At 48.3% G+C, this 25,784-nt stretch overlaps 1 protein-coding gene across 2 annotated transcripts; it reads right to left on the bottom strand.

The window, feature by feature from the left end:
• Nucleotides 1-10,018: 10,018 nt before the first annotated feature.
• Nucleotides 10,019-18,122, bottom strand: RGS16 (regulator of G protein signaling 16). Of its 2 annotated transcripts, XM_054286299.1 has the most exons (5): nt 17,945-18,122; nt 16,508-16,609; nt 15,698-15,759; nt 13,680-13,846; nt 10,019-12,260 (listed from the first exon to the last, which is right to left on the bottom strand). In XM_054286299.1, exons 1-5 carry the CDS (start codon nt 18,022-18,024, stop codon nt 12,060-12,062), a joined length of 612 nt encoding a protein of 203 aa, XP_054142274.1. In that variant the 5' UTR covers nt 18,025-18,122; the 3' UTR covers nt 10,019-12,059. The 2 variants fall into 2 exon arrangements, with proteins under 2 accessions (XP_054142274.1, XP_054142275.1); XM_054286300.1 differs by lacking the exons at nt 16,508-16,609; nt 17,945-18,122 and adding an exon at nt 15,877-16,048.
• Between the last annotated feature and the right edge of the window lie 7,662 nt (nt 18,123-25,784).

Raw genomic sequence — 25,784 nt, 5'->3', positions numbered from 1 at the left:
CGTCAAACACATTGGGGGCACTTTTGAGGGCTCTGTGGTCTTCACCTGATTAATGAACAGAAAATATTGTTTCATTAGGCTGTGAATGCTCACCATTTACACTCCATATGTCCTGTGAGAGGGGCAGCTGAGGACAGCAGTGCCAGTGCCAGCTGGGAGAGCCAAGGCCTGGAGAGAAGCACAGCTTCAGCACTCATGGACCCCTTGTTTCCTTGCCTGGCCCCAGCCCCTCAGGTGATGGTGTGTGAGTGACTGGGGAGAATCATCCAAACTGTGAACAAATATGTTCCACCAAAGTCTTTGTACCTAAATTTAATTTGGATTTTTGCCATTTAACCAGTGCTTTCCCTCCCACTTTTCTCCACGGAGCTGCTACAATGCCAATAGAAGGGAAAGACCCAAATCCTCTAAAGATGTTGTTTAGAAGAGGCATAATTATTGTTTTCTCATGCCTTTATAGCCTCCTACTCCTTCAGCAATACCCACATGCTGCCACACACATGGATTTTACCCCTGCTTCTCCTCTAATCCTGATTTGTTTGGCTTTTTGAATTTTCCTGTATTCAAGAGAACTGACATGCCTTTCATCCAACCCATTTCAAATCCAGCCCCTCCTGCACACATTTTCCTATGATTTCAGAGAGGGGAGAACATCAGTATAAGAATTCCCAGTTAGAGATTTTCTGACTTGGAGAATTTGCTGTGCTGACTACTTTTTTCCCCTCTTTTTAATTTGAGGAGAGTATTTTATGAGAGAATAAAGCCCATTAGTCAAGGTCAGGATGGTTTTCACTGAGCTTTAGCACAAGGTGTTCTTGTAAGTGCAGCTTTCTTTAACTTGGTTCCTGTTTATCCAGGTAGAAGCTGATGAGGATTTAACTCAGGGAAAAGCACATTCCCTCCAGCCCCTCTCCCACAGGTGTCCCTGCTGCTTTTGCTGTAAATATCACCTCAGACTCATCCCAGGTTACCTGATAAGCCATCAGTGGTAGGTGGAGATGGACATTCCCCTTCAGTTTCGGATGGCAACCACACACAGTCCTGACTGCCCCTGATCCAACACCTGCAGTGAGACAGAAATCCTTAATCCCTCCTGCTTCTACAGGCCGAGAGGAGACCTTTCCTGACAGGAAGCCTCTCCTAAGCTTTTCACCATGTTAGGAGATTTATCAGGAAGGACTTAATTTGCCTTTATCTATCTGATATCTAGAAAAAGTGGGGCTCCAATACCCATTTTCTGATCAGCACTTTCAGGAGTTACTGCCTGACAAGCCCGAACTGGAAATAAATTACCTAAGCAAATCAGGAAAGGGACAGAGAAGTCTTAAGGTATAAAAGCAAAGTATAAATTTACATGAATTTACCCTCAGGAAAGCCAAAGATTGGGTTTTGGATGGTTTATTTCCCTGCTCAACAGGAAATAAACAAACTGTGTTTGTTTCTTGAATTTCAAGAATTTCAAGAAATAAACACAGTATTGCATTGATTTTAATGCATTTCATTTCCTTGTATTAATTTCTATACCTTTTGCCACACATTAAAAAAACCAAAAAAGTTACTTTCCTGGCCAGAAAAGCAGCACGGCGTCCTCTGGTCACAGTGGGGCTCAAGTTCCTCACCTCTGTCAGGACAGCAGAACCCTGGGGAGGAGGAAGAGAGGGGCTGAGCACCTTCCTCCTCCTCCTCCTCCTCCTCCGAGCAGCAGAGTCACAAGACCTGCAATCCAGGAAATGTTTAATCCCCGCCCCACTGACTTTTGACCATGCCTGGGTGTCCCCACGTATCACCCAGCCCTACCCACAATGACACAGCCACCAAGGTGTTCCCAGATATGCGCTGGCCTGGCCAGGAGGGTGCTGGGGTGCTGGGGGAGGTGCATGCAGGAAAGTAACTTTTTTTTATTTTTAGGTTAATATATGTTAAATATAGTTTTAGGTTATAATATAAGGTTAAAATAGAAACTGTCATATGTAAGATATTTTTTTAAAGAAAGGACTCACACTAAGATAGCAGCCACAGGACATCTGAATCTTTCAGAGAAAGAAAATTTATTGCTCCATTATCAGGGGAAATGAACTTTTTCCTGCCTCAGTCAGCCCTGAAGACGCCGTCAGGATTCAGAGGAAGAAGCTGACACTGCCCAGACGGAATCCTGTGCTTGAATGGAATTTATGCATCATGTATGAGGTGTATGAATATGCAACAGGCTGTTGTTTTAAGGGTTAAACCTCTGTTAACGTGGGTCCTTTTTTGGGGCTTATTTTGCCCAGAAAGAGGTACCCGGACTGTCTGTAACTCTTTGTTTCTATTGTCTCATATTGCCCTAATCCAAATTGTCCAAATTGTTATTACTCTAAATATATTACTATTTTTATAACCATTTTATCATTCTTAAAGTTTTAAAATTTTAAAAACAAGTGATTGGCGTTTTTCACACTCACCTTTTTGTCAAATCCATCCGCGTGAGGGGACTGAATGCTACTAAATTCCACCCAGCTAAATTCCACATCTGCTGAGCTGCAGATCTGTGGGTTCCTCCCTGGCATCACCCTGGCACCCTGCCCCTGGTAGGCAGCTCTGTGTAAACACCCAGCCTGCTCCTCCAGGCCCTCCTTATCTGCCTGGAAAGCCTGTGCAGGAAACACACAGGCTCTGGGGATGTCCCACCCAGTTTCCTTTGTGGTTCTACCAGTTGTGGGTTTCTCTGTGTCTTGGTTGAAGGCACTTGAGATAGTATTTCATGTTTGGACTCAGGTGTTTATTATTTCTTATCAGTAAAACAGTCTCACTACTGTGAGTTCTGCAGCTTTTCATTAGAAGGCACAAAATAGCCAACAATCTCTTGTTACAAGGTCTTTTAAGACTAAACTATCCCATTAAGAACTGACACCTGGATTATTTTCCCTTTTAACCCAATAACTGATCCCAAAGAGCCCCTGATGTGGACTTTTCTGCCCAATTACAAAATGCCACCCAAACCCATGAAGAAGAAACCCAGGATGACACCCTGTGCCCTCCATCTTGCTTCCATCCACAACATACTAAAAATCCCAAACCCTCAGTTTCTCAACAAGTGATACACCTACACTGCTCTCTACAATCTACTTTACACCTTAGTGGATTGTAGTCTATTCTGGAGTTTAGGAAACTTTCTCCATGACTGAGGGTCAAAGTCAGTGCTGCCCAGGGTGTCAGGGCACCCCAGAGCAGACAGAGAAATATTCCCTGTGGTGCCCTGGGTTCCCACATCCTTCACTGCCCTGTGAGGTGAGATGAGCTCAGCAGAGCCTGTGCAGCTCCCCCAGGCACCTCCACTGCACTGTGCCAGCAGCAGGACGCAGCTCGCATCTGAAATGGGGCTGGAATTGTATCCATCAAATCATCCCTGACTTTCCCTGGGGCCTGGGCACATGCACAAACTGGGAATCTGCATTTGGACACGGAGACATGGCCTGATACAGGCACAAGGGCAGGGAAAAGCCCTGAAAAGGGGTGGGGTGGATGCAGGGTGGATTTTGTTTGGCTGGGGAAGGGCTTTTAGAGTAGATAACTAAAATTTGGCATTTCTGCCATTTGAATTTTGCAAAGCTCAGCCAAGGTAATATTTTTTTAAAGGTAAATAGATAATTATAGGGTCTTTGGCTATTTGTAGTCAGCAATCTCGTTTTGGCTCTCATTATAATTTATCATCTCTATAATTGTAAAAACTGTTTTTGGAGACTGCCATTGTGCAGAGCCCAGTGGAAGGAGGGGATGATGTGTGGGACTAAAAGAGAGGTCCCATCTCTGGGTGCAGCCCTGTGTGTGTTTTCTGTGGATATCCCACTCCCTTGCTCACATCTCCACGCCAGCTCTCACCAAACTCTGCCTCTGCAGGAGTCCCATCCCTGTACCTCAATGGGCATCCTGCTTCCCACAGCAGCCACAGGCTCTGGGAACATCCCACGGTCTCTGCATGGAATTCTGCAGAGTTTGTGCTGCCACAGGAGGCCTTGACACAGCCCCAGAGGGACAGAGACTGTGAAAGCTCAGGGGCAATCTCCAGTCTGTCCCACGCCTCTCTGCATCTCATTTTTAATTCACAGCAAGAATCTCTCCCAGTTTGACCAGGGCTGTGGCTGCAGCTGCTGGTGTTCAAATACCCATTTGCAGGCTGCAAAACAGATAAACAACCAGAGCAAGGGCACATCTCAGCTTCAAAGCCAGTAAAGACATCAAAAAAGCGCCAAAATGCATAAAAAATAAGCCAGTATAATAACATCACATCACCCACCCACCCAAGTGCAAGAGCCTTCTTCAGCTTGCTGGTTTAATTAAAGTCATTTATTATCTTATAGTGGCAAGATGAAAATCCCTAGGATGGTAGGAATCCAAACCTGGTGGTGGGAATGAGGTGTTTGCAACCAGCAGGGCTGTGGCAGGAGGGTCCTGTGCCTGCATCCAGGGAAGAAGGGTTTGCCACCAGTGCTTTCCTGATCCAAATTGTTTTTCACAGAGCCATAAGTTTGAGCTCTGAGCCCCTGCAACAGGCAGTTTCCAGGGAATGATAGGCTCTCCAAGGAGTAACAGAGCTCCTCTCCACCATCACCATTCTGTAGTCTCTGGGTTATGGAGTTCCTGCTGTATTTGTACATATGCAGAGCCATTATTTGCCCCCACGCACCCAGGGACTCAGGAGATGAGCTGCTGAGACACGGACAGCAGGGAAATCAAGGGCACAGCTAAGCAAATCTCCCTTCTCCTCCATTCTGATGGACTCACACCCATTTTTGCATCCCTTCCCCTGAGAGGACATCTCCCGAGAATCCTTGTCCTGCCAGCAGCCACATATAGACACAGAGCAAAATGTGGCAACAAAAACTGCCTGCCAAGGGCAAAATCATTTTTTAAAGGAGCTATGAATAGTAGGATGAGGGTTTTTTTTCTTCATGTTCCCTTCACGTGCTTTCCTATTATATTTCCAAGTGGGAATATCCCAGGGTTTATGTGCTTGGTCATGCTCATGTGACTCTTAGTGCTGGAACACAACCCTGGAAAATAATCCACAGAAGGATGGCAGGTGATGCTATCCATGGAGGAGCATCAGCCACTTCTCACAGAACCATTGAGGTCTGGAAAGACCTCCAAGGGCATTGAGTCCAACCATCATCCATCACTGCCAAGTCCAGCACTGAACCGTATCCCCCATATCTATGCCTTTTCTGGAGCATTTTTACCATTTTTAAACTTCATTTTTTAGTTTTTTGGACTGCTGCTCAGTCTTCATTGCCACCAAAAAAGAAAATTTTGCCAACAGGGAAGGAGAGGTGAGGGCAACAATGAGGCAGTCAGGGACCTCACCAAGCAGGTTTTTTCCATTTTCAGTCTCATGAGAAGGGTGAGACAATACAGGTGTTGTAATTCACACCGTCACGATCAGAAGCCAATTATTTCTTAATTACAATACACTATAAGCGTTTCTTGGCCTATCAGCTTTAGGGTCTCCAAGGAGTAATATATTAGAGTAATATATTATTATATTAGAGCATTATATAATTATATATTAATATCTATAATTATATACAATATGTATAATTACTGTATTAATATATAATAATATATAAAAATATATAATATATTTTATATATAAATAATATATATTATTTTATACTAATATATACTAATATATATAATATATTATATATTATATATTATACATAATATATAATAATTTTATCTCCCTTGAGGCTTTTATAATAAAAATATATATAATATATAATATATAACATAAAATATACAATATATAATATACAATATATAATATATAATATATTATCACTCTAATTGTATTGCTATTTTTACCATGCTGTAAATGCCTTAAAGCCAATCACCTAAAATTACCCTTTGTAAGTCCTACTACAATGCATCTTTCATAGCTCTATTTCTCCAAAGTATCCAGTCTTATTTACAAACCCATCCTTTAAAACTTGTTTCTAGTTCCATTTCTCTCTTAACAATGTCTGTGCTATTCCCTGGCATTTCTAAATCAGCATTTTTTTATCTCAAGGTTTGCATTCAGACGCACACTATGTGAGCTTTCTCTCAAGAATTTTCTACAATTGGCTGCAGACCCCAGCACTGCCCTTGGCGCCCCAGCAGCAGCAGAAAGCTTGAAAATCACCTCTCATTCTTCCTCAGCCCAAGGGCACAAATCCTTGAGTGCAGCTGGGGTAGATTGGCAGCCTTGGCATTCAGCTGCCAGCCCAGGGCAGGGGGAGCACATCACTCATCAGCTGTGAGTGCTGGCACCTCGTTCAGGCAAAGGCCTTGCAGAGGGAGCTGCAGAGGATGGCATCCAGCTGCTCCCTGCCCTGGGGCTGGCAGAGCTCTGCAGGACACGGGAGAGGCGTTTGGCGTGTTTGGAATGGCTCAGTGCATCCCCTCTGCTGCTGAGCCCCCTCCAAAAACATACCCAGATAACATCTTACAGCAGGCCTTTCTTTAAAAGGAGAAGTAAATCATGAATGTACACACATGCAGCTGAGCTCCCTCCAAAAACATACCCAGATAACATCTTACAGCTTCCCTTCACAGCCTTTCTTTAAAATGAGAAGTAAAAAATGAATTTACACGCATGCAGCTGAGCTCCCTCCAAAAACACACCCAGATAACATCTTACAGCAGGCCTTTCTTTAAAAAGGTAAATAAATAACGGATGTACACACATGCAGCTGAGCTTCCTCAAAAAATCATGTCCAGAAAACATTTTAAAGTCTCCCTTCACAACCTTTCTTTAAAATGGGAAGTTAAACACGGATGTACATGCATGCAGCTCAACTGCCTCCAAAAACATATCCAGATAACATTTTATAGCCTTCCTTCATGGCCCTTCTTTAAAATGAGAAATAAATAATGAATTTACACACATGCAGCTGAGCTTCCTCAAAAAAACATATCCAGGTAACATTTTAGAGCATTCCTTCATGGCCTTTCTCTAAAAAGAGATGTAAATCATGGATGTACACACATGCAGCTGAGCTCCCTCCAAAACCATATCCAAAAAACATTTTACAGTGTTCCTTCACAGCCTTTCTTTATAAAGCGAAAAAATCACAGATGTACACACATGCAGCCTGCTGTCACACGTGTGTATCCACGGAAAATGAAAAGCTCAGAATTCCTACACTGAAATATCTGCACATCCACCAGCCTAAACCCTTGTCCTAGTGCACTCCTGCGTCCCCATCCATGCCCTAAGAGCACCCCAAAGCTGCCTGGTCCCTCTGGAGCAGGAATCCTTTGGCTGCAGGAGCCCCTGAGCTGCTGCTGGGAATGCTCCAGCTCCCAGGGCATGGGGAAACAGCTTTTTTTCTTTTTTTTTTTTAATTTCTTTTTTCCACCAAATAAATCCACCCCTCCCCATCCTGGCTCATGGAAAGCTGGCCCAGGAGCAAGTTCACGTTCACAGCCTGGGGCAGGGCAGTGCCAGCCCCATGGTGGAGCTCAAATCCCCTCAGCTGCTTCCAAATTTGCAGCCTCCTCCCTGGGAAACTTCAGCCTGGCTTTATTTGAGTGACCACAGCTGCCCGAGGGAAGCTTTGGCTCCTCTGTCTCAAATGTGGTTTTGTGGGTCGGGATTTTTTTTTTTATCCCCCCATGAGGCTTTAAGGTTTTGTTGTATGACCACTGGGTTTTGGCAGCAGGCACAGCTGGAGGCAAGGCTGGCTTTTAGTGACTGGGTTTTCTCTTTGGGAAGCATCTCAGAGGAAACTGGGCTGCAAATGGGATTGTGCAGAATCAGCTGTGAGGTCTGAGAGCTGCCGAGGCTGAGGCTCAGCTTGGGCCATACAACAAGATGCAACAAAAATGGACAGAGCCTCACATTTCCTTCTAAAAAACCTCAAAAAGGTTTTAATTCTATATTTTTATTGCTTCTTTTTTTTAATTTAAATTTAAATTTTCTTTTTTAATAATTTAATTTTAATTAAATCTTTTTTATTTTTATTTTTATTTTACAATAATTTATTTTTAAATTTATTTTCTTATTTTCTTGGTTTTATTTTTAAATAATATAACTTTAAATTTTTTTTCTTATTTTCTTATTTTTATTTATACATAATTTCTTTTTAATTAATTTTATTGACTTTTAAATGGAGAATCAGTTTAAAATTAACTTCAAGGTGTGCAAGACAAAGTATTCATATTTTTCATTCAGAGGCTGCAGTTAAAAAAAAAAAGGCCACAACAACATTATTTTTTTATTCTGGCTGCTTCTAGTCTGCTTTACTGCTCTCTTTCCTGACAAGTAATTTAAATATTTCCTGGCTACTTTCCAGCTCATTTCTTCCCTTTGACACGGACAAAGATCAGACAGAGATGCAAACTGCTATAATCCTAAATCACCTGGCTTGTAAGGCCATGCTTAATTTAAAAGGAAATGAGAGGTGAGGGGAAGCTGCTTTCCTCTGGATGGGTGGGGATGGAGCAGAGTCCATGTGTTTTACAGTGCCTGCTGGTCCTTGGCCCCTGCATGGCTGTCACAGGGCTCAGGAGCTTCTGCTGCATTTGACTGGCAGGGGGTTGCTTGTGCTTGTGAAAAATGCGTATTTTATTACTGGCTTTTTGCAAATATTCAAATGAATATTATATGTGTTGTGTTAGAAAGTGATGCTGGATTAATTTTCTTAATTAGTGTGTTAAATATAGTTTTAGGGTATAACATAAGGTTAAAATAGAAACTGTGCTATGTAAGATTTTTCTAAAGAAAGGACTCACACTGAGATAGCAGCCACAGGACACCTGAATCTTTCAGAGAAAGAGAATTTATTGCTCCATTATCAGAAATGAACTTCTTCCTGCCTCCTCAGCCTGAAGACACTGTCAGGATTCAGAGGAAGAAGCTGACACTGCCCAGACAGAATCCTGTGCTTGAATGGAATTTATGCATCATGTATGAGGTGTATGAATATGCAACAGGCTGTTGCTTTTAAGGGTTAATTCTCTGTTAAGGTGGGTCCTTTTTTGGGCTTATTTTGCCCAGAAAGAGGTACCCGGACTTTCTGTAACTCTTTGTTTCTATTGTCTCATATTGTCCTAATCCAAATTGTCCAAATTGTTATTACTCTAATTATATTGATGTTTTTACAACCATTTTATAACTATTAAACTTCTAAAATTTTAAAAACAAGTGATTGGCATTTTCCACATGCTCCTAGTGACACCTTGGAACATGCACATTCTGAGTTATTCCCTGGGATTCCAGCTCCTCCTCACCAGCCCTCTCACACTCTGCTGACGCAGGCCAGTTAATTTTGGCTTCCAGAACATGCAATAAATAGAAAGAAGGCAACTGAAATAAAACCATATTTTTGCTGGGTTTTTATTCCAAGCACTTCTTCGAGCTGCACTGGGCTGCTCCTCTCCAGTCCTGGGTGCTTCCATGGAAAGCTCTTTCCATGCAAACTTCCCCTCCCCTCCCAGAGCATTTGAGGGGACTGCTCAGACCTCACTCTGCGCAAGAATAAGATATTTTTTAACCCCTCTGATACCAGAGAGTTCCCCCCTTGTCAATCGATTCAATCATCAGGTGTGTTACTGACAAAAATCAAGTATTTTTTATGTCAGTGACCCAAAAGCAGGGGTTTTTTCCCAGCATCCTCTCAATTTTATGACATTTGTGTTTTTACTAATACTGAGCAGATATTGGGAACTGCAGTCCTGTAAAGGGCTCAGAAATGATGAGCAATATAAGCAGCACTGAATACCCTGGCAGTTCATATATTCAAAGCTTCACTTCTGCTTTCATGCTTTCTATGAATCACTCAGGTTTCTTTGATAAACCAAATACCACAAAGCTTTATGCCTCAAAAGTCTTCCCCCCCTCCTCTTCTGCTCCTGACACTGTCACTTTTAAAGTGACTGGAAATGCCCCCTGAGTCACCCAACACAAGCAGCTTTGCAAAGCATCCAGAATTAGAAAGTAAAATTTAATTGAAAGTCCACAACCAGAAAAATAAAGACCCAGCCCATGTTGTCAGGATATTTTGCTGTTTACATTTTATTTCATTTTATTTTATTTTGTAATGACAACGTTACGTCGGCAATGAGAACAGACCATTGTGCATCGCTCGCTTCAGTTACACAGCAAAGGTGGTTCCAGTTGTAAAAATAAATAATAAATAAGAAAGCAGCTGATATCTCCCTGTAAACACAGCCAGGACAACAGCCAGAGGCTCAGAGATGGGACCAGGATGGGGGTGGTGGAAGAGGACTCAGAGTAACATCCCCAAACTGGTCTTTGGTCCCTTGCTCTGCTCAAGCAGCTGTGAAAAGCCCAAAGGATGCTGTGCTGAGACGGGGGGCAAAAGAGACTTCCCTTGGCAAGGAGTGAGTACCAGTGGGATAAGGATCTCCAGGTTTGGTCTTTGGGGATAAACAGAGCCCTGGAAAGCAGCTCTCAGCAGGGAGCAGTGCTGCTGGCACATTCCCCAGGACCCAGCACAGGCTCCACATCACCCACCATTGCTGCCAAGTGGGACCCTCACCTCTCCAGGACCCCAAAATTCTTGCTGAGAGGGACTTTCTGAAGAGCTGCCCCCAGGTCTGGGCTGGTGATGTGTCCTGCCACCCCCTGAGTCACAGAATTCACAGGATGGTTTCGCTCACTCCATGGGTTTCTGGTAAAGTGCTGTGGCTCCAGACTGGTTTCACCATCCAAGGGAACACCAAGCCCAATTATAAACCCAGGCAAAGCCCTGGTTTTTCTCTCCCATGTGTGAAAATCAAGTTTCCCATAGAGATGCTCACCAAAGTGCCTGTTTGACCTCTCTGTTCCCTGCCTGGGACAAGCTGCTGAGATGCCGTCCACACCTTTAAGGGGAGAGAGGGAACAGCATGACCTGCAAAGCATCCTTGCACTGCCATCCAAACTCTCTAGCAGCTCTCCCTGCTGCTACTGGTGTACCTTGCTCCAAAATTGTGCTACAAATCTGTCTGGTCCTCTCAAATTATTATACAGAAAAGGTGGGAGGCATGCTAAGTGCTACAACAGCTAAAATAATTTAATTTTCAAGCTCCTCAGAGCAAGGTATACACGTGTGTGCTTTCAGCAGTGCTGCTCTAATAAATATAGCTATAATAATAATAACAATAATGATGAAATAAATAACAATAACAGGGATAAAACGTCACGCACGTGACTTAAGATTAGGTGCAATCTGAAGGTCGTGGAGCTCAAGCGAGGGATGAAAACGTCACTGCACTGGAAGGAGGTGGAAACTTCGATGCAGAGCATGCATAGGACACAGCTGGAGGATCTTGGGGTTAGGAGAAGGCAGGCTCAGGATTCCTCCAGTGGAAATTGCCACAAAGTCTCAGGGTTTTTATCCTGGCCATTCCCTGCGGGCAGGAGTGGCAGGTCCTGTGCTGCTTGTGGTGGTCAGAGAGCAGGTGGGAGCTCTTGGGTTGTGGGTGCTCAGGGGATTCCCATCTCTGAATGAGGTGAGTTTGAGCTGGGCTCGCAGCTCAAACCCCATTTCTTTCCATGTCTGCAGTGGCAAAAGTCTCCAGCTGAGCTGTGAGGGCTCCCACCCCCCAGGGAGGGAGGAATGTGGCCTGGCAGCTCCTGAAGTGCTCAGGGTGCTGGGGATCTTGGGGTCAGGAGAAGGCAGGCTCAGGATCGCTCCAGCTGAAATTGCCATGTAGTCTCAGGGTTTTTATCCTGGCCATTTCCTATGAGCAGGGAGTGGCAGGTCCCGTGCTGCTTGCGCCGGTCAGAGGGCAGGTGGGAGCTCTTGGGTTGTGGGTGCTCAGGGGAATCCCCTCTCTGAATGAGCTGAGGTGCACTCACAGCTCAAACCCCATTTCTTTCCATGTTTGCAGTGGCAAAGGTCTCCAGCTGTGAGGGCTACCACCCCCAGGGAGGGAGGAATGCCATGTCCAGCAGCTCCTGAAGCGCTCAGCGTGCTGGGGATCCTGCTAAAACCCCACAGCTTCAGCTGGATCCCTGCCACACAGGCCTCAGCCCTCACAATCCATGTCCCACCCTGTTCCTGGCCCCCTGGCTCGTCTTCTGGCTCAGGTCAGGTGTGTGAGCGCTTGCTGGTGCCACGGCTGGCGGCCTGCCTGCTCATGTCCTGGTAGGAGGCGGATTTCAGGAAGCGGGGGTAGGAGTCCTTCTCCATCAGCGTGCGCGTCTTGGCCTGCGCCTCGTTGAAGCAGGCCGAGGTGGCCCCCGAGAGGTTCTTGCGGGTGATCTCCCTGGTTTCGTGGTCGATGTTCACCTGCAAGGCAGCAGCGCCCACAAACATTAGCTTCTCTTCTATGTGAGGACAAAACCTGGTTTTAATTGGTCTTCAGATGTAGATGAAGATGGTCACAAATCTTTCTATCCCTTCACTAATGTGGCTTCAGGGTTTTTGGGGTCTCCCCAGGCCTGGCTGCCATGGGTATCCCAGACAGTGAAGTCCAGCTAAGCACAACCTGTCCGGGCACAAACGTTAGCTCCTCTTCTATGTGAGGACAAAACCTGGTTTTAATTGGTCTTCAGATGTAGATGAAGATGGTCACAAACCTTTCTATCCCTTCACTAATGTGGCTTCAGGGTTTTTGGGGTCTCCCCAGGCCTGGCTGCCATGGGTGTCCCAGACAGTGAAGTCCAGTTAAGCTCAACCTGTCCAGGCCCCTCAGGCAGGCTCCAGGGCCACAGGCAACTTTAGCAAGCTCAGCTCTTAAGTGAGATTGTAACTGTCATATTTACTGAAAAAATCCCTCCGCTAGGATTTCTTCTCCTGGGAAGATAAAAAGCCTCAGAAAACAATGAAAACAATAATTATCTGATTGCTTTAGAATGTGGTCTGGAGATTGTTTACCAAGAGGTGAATGTTTGATTGGTTCCATGTGAATTGCTTTTAATTAATGACCAATCTCAGCACGCCGTGTCGGAAACTCTGAGGAGTCAGTCACGAGCTTTCATTATCATTCTTATTAAGCCTTTTGATGTCTCTTTTCTCTTTCTTTAGTATAATTTTAGTATAGCATTTTTAATATGATATAATATCACAAAGTAATAAATCAGCCTTCTGAGAACATGGAGTCAAATTCTCATCTCTCGCTGCATCCTGGGGTGAGACACAAACATCCCAAACACCCCATGAGATCAGCTCTTTAGTGATTCTCAGCTCAATTGTGATTTTCAGCTCTTTGCTTTCTAAGTGCCTTTGCCAGATGCAGGGAGAGAGAGGAGAAGGCTGTATGAGGTTCCACAGAGATGTCTTTATTGGCAGCTTCTGCCAAGGGTCTCAGTGACATCTCTTAAACTGGGCAGAAATAGGGGTTTTTATAGGATATAGGGGTTTTGGGAATCAGTCCAATAGTAAGGGTCAAGGTGAAAGTGACCTATCATCTTACAGAGAGATAACAAGGGTCCAAAGGTGGAAGAGGGGCTTCTTTTGGTGCAGTAATCATGACTAGGCATTTCTTATCTTAGACAACTGACTGCCAAGGAGGCCTTGCAGGCCCCTGTGCCTGCTACACTTCACAGTTAGACTCGATTTCTGTTCCAACATTATGTGATGGACCACACAATGTTAGATCATGAACAAGAGCACACCTTCCCACTGACCCAACAGCACTTTCATAAAACCCACCAGGATATTTTATTCCTTTCCCGCCCTATTTCATGGGACAGAAAATGATCTCACCTCTCTGGGTGCCTCATTTTGGACAAATTCCTCGAAGATCCTGTTGGCTTTGGAGGCCAGCTTGGTTTTCGAGCGTGTCTTTTTGAAATCCTCGCATGCCAGCCAGAAGTCAAGATTCTCCTCGCTGAATTCAGTCTTCAGGAAGGTGTGGAATGCATTTACCCCACCTATGGAGGGGAGAGAAGAGCAGTTAATGGGAAAGGAGGTGGAGGGAAGAGGACCAGCAGCAGACACTGCCTGGGGAGCGTTGCCCTGGGAGCTCAAACTGTGACATCCACAGATTTCCTTTCCTTCCAGGCAAATTCCACCCTCTGAGACACCGCTAATTGGCCTCTGGACTCCAATAAAATCCTTTCCCACAGACAAGTAATCCTCTGGTTTTATTTATCTGACCTTTCTGTAATGAGGCTTCAGAGTATTTTCTTTACAGCTTCGGGAAAGAGCTAATTCTACCTAAGGAGAAGCGCGCTGACGCATCGGAACACTGCAGGAGCCTTGGTTCTGATTTCTCAGCCCAGATCTGGGGGGAATGAGATGCTGAGGATGGGAGAGTAATTGCAGCAAGGATTTCAAAGCTGTGCTGGGAGGGTGGATTAAGTTACAAAGCTTAGAGATGCTCATTAGCCGTCACAGCACGTGAGGGAGATGGAAAAAAATACAGTTGGCCCCAGATTTTGGCTGTGGAAGGACTTTGTCTGGCTGGGGAAGATCTTTTAAGGTAGACAGCTACTTTTGGATTAAAATTTGGTGCTTCTGCCATTTGAATTTTGCAAAGCTCAATCAAGGTAATCGGTTTTCAAAGGTAAATAGATAATTACAAAATCTTGGCTTGTTATAGTCAAGCAATCTCGTTTTGGCTCTCATAATTTGAGTTATCCTCTCTAACTATTGTAAAATTGTAAAAACAATTGTAAAAAATTGTAAAAACTGTTTTTGGAGACTGCCATTGTGCAGAGCCCAGTGTAAGGAGGGGATGATTGTGGGAATCCATGAAATCAGAGGGTTTTGGGAAAGCTGCAAAAGGCAGACCAGAAAAAAATACAATTGGCCCCAGACTAGTGCTATGGAAGGACTTTGGCTTGGGAAGATCTTTTAAGGTAGACAACCACTTTTTTCTCCCTTAAAAGGATTAAAATTTGGCTGGGGAAGAGCTTTTAAGGTAGACAGCTACTTTTGGATTAAAATTTGGCACTTCTGCCATTTGAATTTTGCAAAGCTCAATCAAGGTAATTGGTTTTTAAAGGTAAAGAGATAATTACAAGGTCTTGGCTTGTTATAGTCAAACAATCTCATTTTGGCTCTCATTATAATTTGAGTTATAAAATCTGTAATTGTAAAAACTGTTTTTGGAGACTGCCATTGTGCAGAGCCCAGTGTAAGGAGAGGATGAGGTGTGGGACTAAAAGAGAGGTCCCATCTCTGGGTCTGGAGGAGCTGCCTGCACAGGGAGAGGGAGACAGCATCTCACAGGAGCCCTGTGCATCACAGACACACAGCTAATACCAGAGTAGGAAAAGGGCAAGGTTATCCACTCAAACAGCCGAATTCCTGCTCCCTGTGGAAGAGCCATCCCCGGAGGCACAGGACAGACAGACAGAGGGCAGCAATGCAGTTGTCTGAACAAGCCTGAGGGGATGTGGCTGCACGGCTGTTTCCACCAGCCACCCAAAGCAGACACTGCCTTCTCCCCAGTGTGGGGAAAGGGGTGCTTTGGGAATATCATGACATTCCCCCTGGTGGGCTGCTCCTCAGGGGATGCCCGTGACAGTGCTCCTGTCCCAGGGCAGCAGTGAGACAACACTTCTGCCCCCCAAACAGACCTAGCCAGGAGGAAAGGGTAGGCAACGAGCCCTGTGCCTCAGATCTGGGCAGAAAAGAGACCTCTTTCTAAACCCTCAAACACCTCATTTGAGGAGGAGGCAAAATTGCATCCTACACTGACTCCAGTCATACAGCTCACTGTGAGTACATTTGTCCTACACGCTCTCACCCAGAGAAGAAAACAAGATGCTACTCACTTTTGCTCTTGAGGAGCTGGTCAAAGGACTCCCTCCATTCCAGCACCTCTTGGGAGGAGTTTCTGGAAAAGACAAAAAGGATGTGAGGCTCTCTGTCCAGCGGTGAGGGACGGGAGCACTTCAGCTGGGAGACAGCAGCATTCAGCAGGAAACCAAAGCTAGGGACCAACATCCATTACCTGTGGGCTCTCTTTCCTCTCTCCTCCCTTTCTTTCACCTTCCCTGATGGCTCACCCGACCTCATCTCCATGCTGTTGGCCAGGAGGTTCTCTAGGGGATGCTCAGAAAAGCTCTTTTCTGCTGACACGAGTCCAGCAGGTTCTTTAGGAGATGCTCAGAAGAGCCCTGTTCTGCCGGTGCAAGTCCAGCAGGTTCTCTAGGGGCTGCTCAGAAGAGCCCTGTTCTGCCGACACAAGTCCAGCAGGTTCTTTAGGGGATGCTCAGAAGAGCCCTTTTCTGCTGGCCTATTAGAGTCTCCTCTGCAGGAAAACCCCCTGCCCTCAGCACTGATATTCAGTGTTCTGTGTTTAATGCTGCCTGCATTCCCCGGGGATGCCAGCGCTGGTGTGAGGCACCAGGAAGGGCAGGAGCCCTGCGGGATCCCTGCCTCTCACCCGGGCCCTGCTCTCTGTGCCTAATGCCACAGCATCCGTTCCCTGCCGGGTTTTATAGCCGCTGGAGCAGGGGAGTGATCCGCCTTCCCGGCCCGCCTGGGTGGGACTACACGGAGGGGGAGCTGCGCTCTGTGCTCTGTGCTGCAGATGGGCAGGAGCATCCCTTGGGAATGGCACAGAGCTGTGCTTGGCTTACCTGCGCCTGGAGCCCAGCTGCAGCTTGCTGGAGCTCCCACTCCTGTGTCCCAGCTCGGGTTTGTGAAGCAGGATGCCCAAGCGGCTCTTCAGATCCTTGGCTCTGGAAAGGAGGGAGGGAGGGGTCCGATGGGATCTTTGGACCATCAGTCGGCTGCCCCCACCCCTGCAAGGGTTGCACCCCTGCTTCGCCCCCGGCTTCAGCCACTTCTTGGCTCTCTGGTGTGTGAAATAAACGCTCCCTTCTTGCTTTTCCTGCTCCCTGGCAACCGCGCATTAAGCCTGGGGGACCGTTTTCTCCTGCTCGCTTCCCAGGCAGAGACACATGGAATATAAAGCCAGATCTTTCCTCTGGGGCAGGTAAAAGCTGCTGGAGCCCCCCCGAGCTCCCCGGAGCTATCCTGGTTCCTTTCCCCACCCTACTCTGCCAGCATCACTCCGCTGCTCCTAAATCCCTGGAAAAACACAGCGATGTCTTTCCTCTCGGCACAGCGGGAGCATCCCACTGCTGCCTGCCAGATGCTGCTTCCCTGCTCTGATTTTTGGGGTGCCCCTGGGCTCCCAGGAGCCTGTCAGCAGGCCATGGGCAGGGCAGCGCCATCCACCTACCCCATGGCTTTGGGCGGCAGCACTGATGCTCATGTGCCAGAGGCTGCGATGCTCCCGCGCCCGAGGCTGGGATGCTGCTGTGCCAGAGGCTGGGATGCTCCTGAGCCAGAAGCTGGGATGCTCCCGGGCCAGAGGCTGGGATGCTCCTGTACCAGAGGCTGGGATGCTCCCGTGCCAGAGGCTGGGATGCTCCTGTGCCAGAGGCTGGGACGCTCCGGTGCCAGGGGCTGGGATGCTCCTGTACCAGAGGCTGGGATGCTCCCGTGCCAGAGGCTGGGATGCTCCTGCCTGTCCCCGCGGCGAAAGCACGGAGGAGGCACCTCCCTGCCGGGAGGTGTCGGCGGCAGCAGCAGGGCAGGAGAAGCGGCTCCTGCCTGTCCCCAGGGTGGCCCCGAGGCAGCGGCTCCTGTCTGTCCCCAGGATGGCCCCGAGGTGCTGTGGCCCAGCTGCTATTGGCGTGCCCGCGGCTCGCTCGGGCGTCCCCAGGCGCCCATACAAAAAAAATCAGGGTTTAAATGTCAAGCCGGCAGCGTGGGGGCTTGGCAGGAGGAGCAACATGTCACTGAACAGTTCGGCGGTGTTGACAAAAATACTCCTGCTGCTGTCAGCTCGGAGCAAGTTGGCAGAGCCCTGGTGTGTTTGTACAGCCCTGGCCATCCTCCTCTCTCTCTCCCTGCGCTGGTTTGACCTCCGTGTTCCCCTCTGGGGGAGCAGAAGGGATTCAGCCGCAAGGAATCACTTGGTGCATCCCGGTTTCTACCCTACCATCACATCGGCGGCGGCAGAGGCTGGTCCAGGTGCGACCCCTCTGCCTCCCAAAGCGCCTTACCTTTCCAGGCAAGTGATGGGCAGCGCGGCTAAGCCCCGGCACATGCTGAGAGCTGGGCACCCAGGCATCCAGCAACTCATCGGCTCCTCCCGGGGGCTGCAGCAGGGGGATGCGGGCACCACCTGCCCCGCGGTCCCGGGCTGGCGGCTGCGGCAGCGGAGCGGAGCCGCGCTTTATATGGGCCGGGAGAGGGGAGGGGGACCCAGCATCACCGCAGCCTCCAGCCAACCAAAAGCTGCTCAGGCAGCGCCCCTGAAGAGGAGAGCTTAGGTAAGTTTGTGTGTGCTGCTAAGGGAGGGGGGAGTGGGAGGCCCAGGCTCGTCCTTGAGCATCACAGTCATCGCCGCTTCCTCGGGAACAGGAAAAAACAGGCTCGTTTTCCAGCGACGTGTGGAGCCTGCTGATGAAGCGCCTGCGGGTGGGAGAGCAGGGACAGGACAGACGCTGCAGCCCTCGCAGAGAGCCGTCAGCTCCATCCTGCTGCTCCACCCCGCTGCCCCAGGGCTTCCAGAGCTGTGCCCCAGTGGTTAAAGCAGGGGGTGGCAGCCCCCAGCAGGGTCAGGAGGGTTTGGGCTTCCTGGGGGATGCAGATGGAGCAGCAGGGTTTAATGTTTCCACTTCTCTTTAATGGCTCTGCCAGTTCACAGCTGGAATGTATATATATAATATATAATATATAATATATAATATATAATATATAATATATAATATAGCATATAGCATATAGCATATAGCATATAGCATATCATATTTTTATAATATATATTATAGATTATATAATACTAGAGATTATATAATAGATTATATATAATATATGATTGATATATGATATATAATGTATAATATACAATATATAATAAATGATATATCATATATGATATATAACATATAGCATATAATATATGTAATGTGCTGGCTGAAGTTGCACTTCATCACAAATTCCCTGCTGGGTGTGTGGTGGGGAGGAGGAGGGAAGGGATGCACATCAAAGGAGCCAAAACCTGAGAAAGCATCTGATAATGGAGGATCCTGATGAGACCCGGAAGTTGAAAGGGGATTAAAAGCCAGGGAGAGGTTGGAAACTGGAGGGGAAGGACTGAGCCAGCAAAAGAGAAAAATGAAGATAAAGGGTTAAAGCAGTGCACAGCAGCAAACCCCAGGGTCTTGGGCTACAAGAAGAGGTCCATGAGAACCAGCAGGCCCTATGGTGAGGTCAGGCTCACACAGGATCCCAGACCTGCCCTCCCTGCAATTCCCCAGCTCAGCAGCAGTAGGGGAGGGAGTGACCTTAAAACCCCCCTGCTCATGGCCAGCCAAGCACAAGGCCCCAGCTGCCACTTCCACTCCTCATCCTCTCCCTTCCTCCCTGCTATTCCCAGCTCAGACATTTTTCCAGAGCTCAGGTTGTCTCCTCCCATTGCTGCCTGCATTCATCACCCACAGCCCATTGCCAGAGCAGCTTTCCCTTTGCCAGAGCAGCTTTCCCAGGAGAGATGAACTGTGCCAGGAGAATGGCAGCACGAAGCCATCTGGGCCCTGGGCAAGGGGGAAAGGCTCCTCTCAAGCTGCCTTTGGGAGCAGGAGCATGAGGATACCTGGGTGGGAGACTTCAGGAGGAGCATGAGACCCCTCAGCCCCACTGAGCAGTAGAGGAGAGTCCTGTCTTTCTCTCATCACTTACAGGAAGGCACAGAATGGTCTTGCTCATGGACAGACAGGAAGGATGCATCACATCAGGACTAATGACTGAACACACACTTTTAGCTCTTCATGGAAGAGCAGCCTCTCTCCTGATGGCTCTGGGGATTTTCACTCAAATAATCAAGTTAATCTTGGTTAGCAGATACTCAGCTACAGATAAATGGCTGGAGCTACACCAAGCTTTTATTCATGTCTTCTCTGTGCCTTAAAACCAAGATTTGAGCTGTGATCCTTGCTGTGATTCCAGGGAAGAAATGTAAGGGTAAAGGAGAGAGGGCTGGAAGGTTGCCTTTGCCTGTACAGCTGCTGAGAATGTCTGTGCACAGCCACAGGATGTGCTTGGCAGCAGTTTTGGAAGCGTCACCCCAACCCGGAGCTCCACCCCAGTTCAGCACCACACTGGGAGCACTGGTGTCCCAGCAGCAGTGGCACATGGGGATGGGCACAGGCTCCTGGCACCCACACTCAGCTCTTCCACAGAGCCACTCAATGCTCAGGGTTGGAAAGGAGAGCTGGATATCATGCCAAAGCAGCTTGGCACTTATCTCCCAGCTGCAGCAGGTGACCAGAGGGTTTAGGGTGGCAATGCTCCTTCTCCTCATCCCCTACATCTCCATCTCCTCCCTGGTTTTTCCATATAAATGCTGTGGGAATGTTCACCTCTATCCCTTTCTCCTGTAGAGCTGCAGCCCATCCTCCCAGCTGCAGATCTGCAGAGTCACAGGATGCTCTGGTAGCTCTGCCTGGTGTTTGTGGCATGGTCTGAGCAGGTCACAGGATGCTCTGGTAGCTCTGCCTGGTGTTTAAGGCATGGTCTGAGCAGGCCACGCTGAGAGGAAAAGCTCCTGGAGGCTGGACACGTGTTCCAAGCACACGGGACAGATGATTTCTGGCTGCAACTCCCCGGAGCCTGGCACAGCCACTGTGCTGGCAACCACGTGCTGCTCACAGCAAATGTAACTATGGCAAACACACAGCTGGCATGGCAGCAACTGCAACTGGTGAGCAGCCTGGGGGATGTGAGCCAGAGCAGAGAAACTCTGCACATCTCTGCCTTGAGATTACAGCCTGCTGAGCCCCTCTCTTGGCTCCAGGCCCTGTTTCCCTGCTGCTTTTCCCCAGAGAAATAAAGTGCATTGGACAAGCGTGTGTGTGTGTGAGGTTTTACCTTGTCCCCTGTGGCAGCTTTTGGAGCTCTGGGCTCAGGTGAGGCCAAGGTGACAGTGAAGCTGCCCATGGTGAGAGAGAGAGCGCTTAGGGAAGGGGTCGGTTAAAGGTGTTTCTTTTTGGGCACCACAACAGGCACAAAGGTGTTTGCTGTTGCAGAGCTGGCTCTGGGGCTCAGGGCTGTTGGAGCTCAGTGCATCCCTCTGGGTGTCCAGAGTTGCTGAGGACCCCACCAGGGGGCTCAGAGACCCTGGCATGCTGCCCAGAGCACCTGGGGATTTGATTTTGACCCTTGGAGCAAGTTACCAGCTTTGTATGAGGACCTGAAAGTCACACAGGTCTGAATAGTGTAATAACAAAATGATCACAGGGTGAAAATGCAGATTTCAGGATTTTTGGTATGGGGGTTATGGGGACAAGATGGAGGAATCTGGGTGTGTCCAGCCTTTCTCCTTCTTCTTCTTGTTCTTCATTTTCTGGTGTGATGTTGGCACTTTGGGATTGGTTTGGAGTAGAAGTGCACTGTCTAACATAGGTGATAGGTGTTGAGAATTAACTGTAAATATGTTATACATAGTTTGCAGTATAAAAGGACAACACAGAGTGCCTGTGGCTGCCCTGCTGAGCAGATCTCGACTGGGCAGAAAGAAAATTTTACAGGTAAGAATTAATAAACAACCTCTAGACCCAATAGTGAAGAGTCCAAACTCCTTCTTCAGTTGCATGGGCTGAAGCAGAGACATCCTGCACATCTCAGGGCAGCAAATATCAACAGCAACCCAAGACTGGGCAGTGCCAGATCCACGTGAGCAGCTCTGAGCCCTGGATTGGGAGCAGGATTGGGCTGTTCCAGCAAAATCCCCCTCACCAAGGCTGGGACAGCCCCTGAGCCCACTGTGCCACAGCCACCAGCTGACCCCTGTGCTCCCTGGAGCAGCTTTTCTGCCTCTCCCAAGCCATGGGGCTGCTCCAGGATGGGCATGGGCTGCTCTAGGTGAGATATTTCATATTGCACAGCCCTTCCCAGGGTTATGCAACAGCCTCTGAGCCCGCGTGTGTACTCAGATGTCTTCATGCTGCTCTGTATCTAATTGAATTACGTGCTTCCTGTCTCATTTAGCTTAGCAGCCTCCCGCGGCTCCGGCCCCGTGCCCTCCATTATCAGCTCTTGTTTTGGAATACAAAAAACTCTTCTGTGTCGCAACGCCTGGGGCCAGGCTGCCTTCCCAGAGCCCTGCCAGCATCAATCCACCTCCCAGCCATAGGGTCGGGTTTCATCTGCACCAGGAAGGTCCAGGTTGGGCTGAGAAGGCATCCACAGGCAGCATTTTGGGGGGTACAGCCACCCCAGCAGCAAAACACAAACGCCCCATCAGCCCCAGGGACTGGTGTTTCTGGGTTATTTGCAAAATGCCGGCAACTTTGGAAAATACAAAAACCAAAGGTCTCAACCCCAGAAATGGGGTGGGAAATGGCAAAACAAGGGTTTGGTGACAGGGCTGGGAAGTTGGCTGGGCTGAGAAGGCACCCACAGCCACCCTTTGCCAGAATTTGGGGGGGTCCAGCCCCAGCAGCAAAATACACACTCCATCAGCCCCAGTGATTCCTGCTGGCATTTCTGGGTTAGTGTTTGCAAAATGCCAGCAACTTTGGAAAACACTAAACCAAAATTTTCATCCCCAAACTACAGAAATGGTGTGGGGAATTGGGAAAACAAGGGTTTGGTGACAGGGTTGGGAGGTTGGCTGGGCTGAGAAGACACCCACAGCCAGCCTTTGGCAAAATTTGAGGGGGTACAACCACTGGCTGGCTTTATCCTCAGCAGCAAAACACAAACACCCATCAGCCCCAGGGATTGGTGTTTCTGGGTTATTTGCAAAATGCTAGCAATTTTGGAAAACATAAAACTAAAGTTTTCAGCCTCAGAAATGGGGTGAGGAATGGGAAAACAAGGATTTGGTGACAGGGTGCAAAGTGCCCTGTGTATGTGCCCCAGTGCACAGCCAAGCTCTGAGGAGAGTTTCTGGCAGGGGTATTTTTTTGGTTTTGTACTGTTCAAGTGGAGTAAGGGGAAGATGCAGAAAGATTTTTGGAAGGGGAGGCAGGGAGAAGGAAAAGGGGAAGAGCCAGGCTGAGCTGTGCTGTTTTGGGGTCTCACTGCAGGCAGGCTCCCCAAGGAATCTGTCTCCAGTTTCTCCTTTCTTCTTTGGCCATCTCTTCTCAGGGATGGTGAAACCTGGAGGCACTCCTGCCATGAAATCAGGGAGGTGCTGACTGCAAAGGAGCAGAAATGGGATGTTTAAAGGCCCTGCTCATGTTGCATAGCCCCTTCCTCCACCTGCAAGCTGTTGATGAGCTCTGGATGTGTTTAAGGAGGGAAGTAAGCCAAGGAGATGGGGATGGGATGGAGTTTGGTGATGGGCTTGGCTTAGACCTGATAATCTTAGAGATCTTTCCCAACCTGAGAAATTCTCTGATGGTGCCAGGGAGGAGCAGGGAATCTGCCAAGGCTGAGACAGCAGCCAAGAATTTGCAAATTGCCCCTGAGTAGCCACATTGCAGCTGGGGCTGGGCCATGGGCACAGCTTGTGGGACAGGGACAGTCAGGGGTGGCTGTGAGACACCTTGTCCATGTGGCTGCAGGTGAGCCTGGCTCCCCCTGGGCCTGCCCAGCCCATCCAGGATATCCCAGCTGCCCATGAAGGATCCCTCACCCTCACCCACGGGGAGTTTGATGGATTCCCAACACTCCACATTCACATGAGGCACGGGAGGAAATAGCTGCTCTGGAAATTTGTAGCAGTGCAGAAAGAGATTATTGAAATAATAATAACAATAAAAAAGAATAATTAGAATTACAAATGAGGTTTTCAAGGGGCAGCTGTTACCCACTCTGCCCACGTGCTCGCTTTGCACAGCTGCACAAGGAGAGGTAGCTGACAGCAGGTACTTTTAATCTTCTCTTTCCGTTCCCAGCACCTGCTTTTTAAAGCCACTGAACAGCCAGCAAAAAAAAAGCTAAAAGATGATGGCTAAATATATCCTAACTAAGAGGAGAGACAGAGCAGCACTAATGGCCGATCCCTCCTTGGATGCATTCAGATGGGTTTGGCTCGGCGACAGGCTGAGGGAAGAAGCAGCAGATGAAAAGGAAAAACAGCAGAAGAAAATATTTAGGGGCAAAAATAAAAGGGGGATAGAAAGAAGCCAGAGGGACTGATATATTCCACTAGACCCATTTCCAGAGGAAAATTTAATGTTTGGTTTTAAATGCAACACGTGTGCGTGCAGAGCACAGAGCAAACACTCACCTTTCACAGGGAGAGAGAGGGGCACCAGGCAGGGTGGGAGCCCTCGGTGTGCCCAGGAGCAGCTGAGATCCAGGTCACTGCTCTTCCTGCTGCCAGACCTGCTCAGGAGGTGCTCAGCCCTTCCTCACTGAAGCCCCACACGGTTCCTGCAGTAAATCTCTGTCCTGGGTTGTAAGATATGGCTTGGGGGTGTGTATTTATTTGCCATCTGTCAGAGGTGGGGCAGTTCTCTTCTGTTCTTTGGGCAGTTTTCTTTATCTCTCCCACAACCAGTCTTCCCTCCAGGAGATCTCTTCGGTTCATGGCCCATTAATTATCAATTATCTTCTGTCCATGGCCAGTGAGTGTCCCTGCATGGCTGATCAAATCCCATCATCCCATGGGGAGATGCTCCGTCCAGGGGAGGAGCCAAGCATTCCTGCCTGGATCCAATCTGAGGTTTGGGACACCCCAGCAGCCTTTGCCCCCTGCATTCCCAGAGGAGCAGCTTTCTGCTGCCCTGCATTGCCAGAGGGAGCCCAGGCCCATCTGCAGCAGCCCTGGAGCTGCAGAGGAAAACTCCCCCCTTGTGCAGGATCCCTGCTGCAGCAGAGCCACAGCTGGCACTGCAGGAGGGCTGAGCCCCCATGGGATGGGGCTGGGACACCACCCTGGCACACAGGGGGCAGGGACTGCTCTCACTCTGACAGTGGTTTGTTTTCTTTTTTAAATTTTAAATTTTTTTTGTATTATTGCATTTGTATTTTTATTTTTCCTGATAAATAACTGCTATTCCTATTCCCATATCTTTGCCTGAGAGCCCCTTAATTTAAAAAATACAATAATTCAGAGGGAGGGGGTTTACATTTTCCATTTCAGGGGAGGCTCCTGCCTTCCTTAGCAGACACCTGTCTTTTCAAACCAAGCCAATCTCTCACCATGCAATTTCCCACTAAGACCTAACCTCACCTCAAGTGCCCTGCTCCCTGCTCCTGCTAATGCTTCCCCTTCCCCGCTTGCTGCCCAGGATTGCTCTCAGCTGCTGCCTGAGCCTTCCCCAGCAATCCCAGACTCCCCAGACTGGCCCATGACTGGTGACTCTCCTCCTACTCCTGCTCATCCCACCCTGGTTTATCCCACCAGGATGGAGCAAGTTGAGGCCCAGGTGTGAGCTCCCTGCTGGAGCACAGAGTGGCTTTTTCTGGTCTGGAGAAAGCTCTTCATTTGCTGTTTGCTCTTTGTGACCTCACCGAGCTCCATCCATCCATCCATCCATCCATCCATCCATCCATCCATCCATCCATCCACACTCCTGCCTTTCCCAGGAGCTTGTGTGTCCCCCACTGCTGCTCCTGGTGCAGGGAGCAGGCTCAGCACTTGTTCCCACCTCTGTCCATGCTGGTTTTGGGATTTGGGGCAGGGAGTCCATCACTGGCAGCAGCAGGGAGGTGTACTCAGAGAAGGACAGCAATGTGCTGCTGGAAGGCTCCTGGGATTTTCCTTCCTTGCAGGTCCTACTGACTCTTTTCAGACTCATTTCCCCAAACTGGACCTCTGGGGAGCCTGGTTCTAAATTGCTTCTACTGAGGCATCCACAGCTTGGAGCCAACCCATCCTCACTCTGCTGCCCCATCCAGCATGTCTGCACCAGTTTCTTCCCTCCTCTTCCTCCTCAGCAATTT

Source organism: Melozone crissalis, unplaced genomic scaffold, assembly GCF_028551555.1.
Source record: "Melozone crissalis strain CALT ecotype California unplaced genomic scaffold, PUWL_Pcris_2 ptg000045l_1, whole genome shotgun sequence".
NCBI classification, from domain to species: Eukaryota; Metazoa; Chordata; class Aves; order Passeriformes; family Passerellidae; genus Melozone; species Melozone crissalis.
This window is presented reverse-complemented; position numbering and strand designations above follow the sequence as displayed.

Coding starts and splice junctions, on each gene's coding strand:
- RGS16 (XM_054286299.1), bottom strand. CDS start 18,024: ATGAGTTGCTGGATGCCTGGGTGCCCAGCTCTCAGCATGTGCCGGGGC. Junction 16,610..17,944: donor CCCATCACTTGCCTGGAAAG/GTAAGGCGCTTT, acceptor CCTCCTTTCCAG/AGCCAAGGATCTGAAGAGCC. Junction 15,760..16,507: donor CAGCTGGGCTCCAGGCGCAG/GTAAGCCAAGCA, acceptor TGTCTTTTCCAG/AAACTCCTCCCAAGAGGTGC.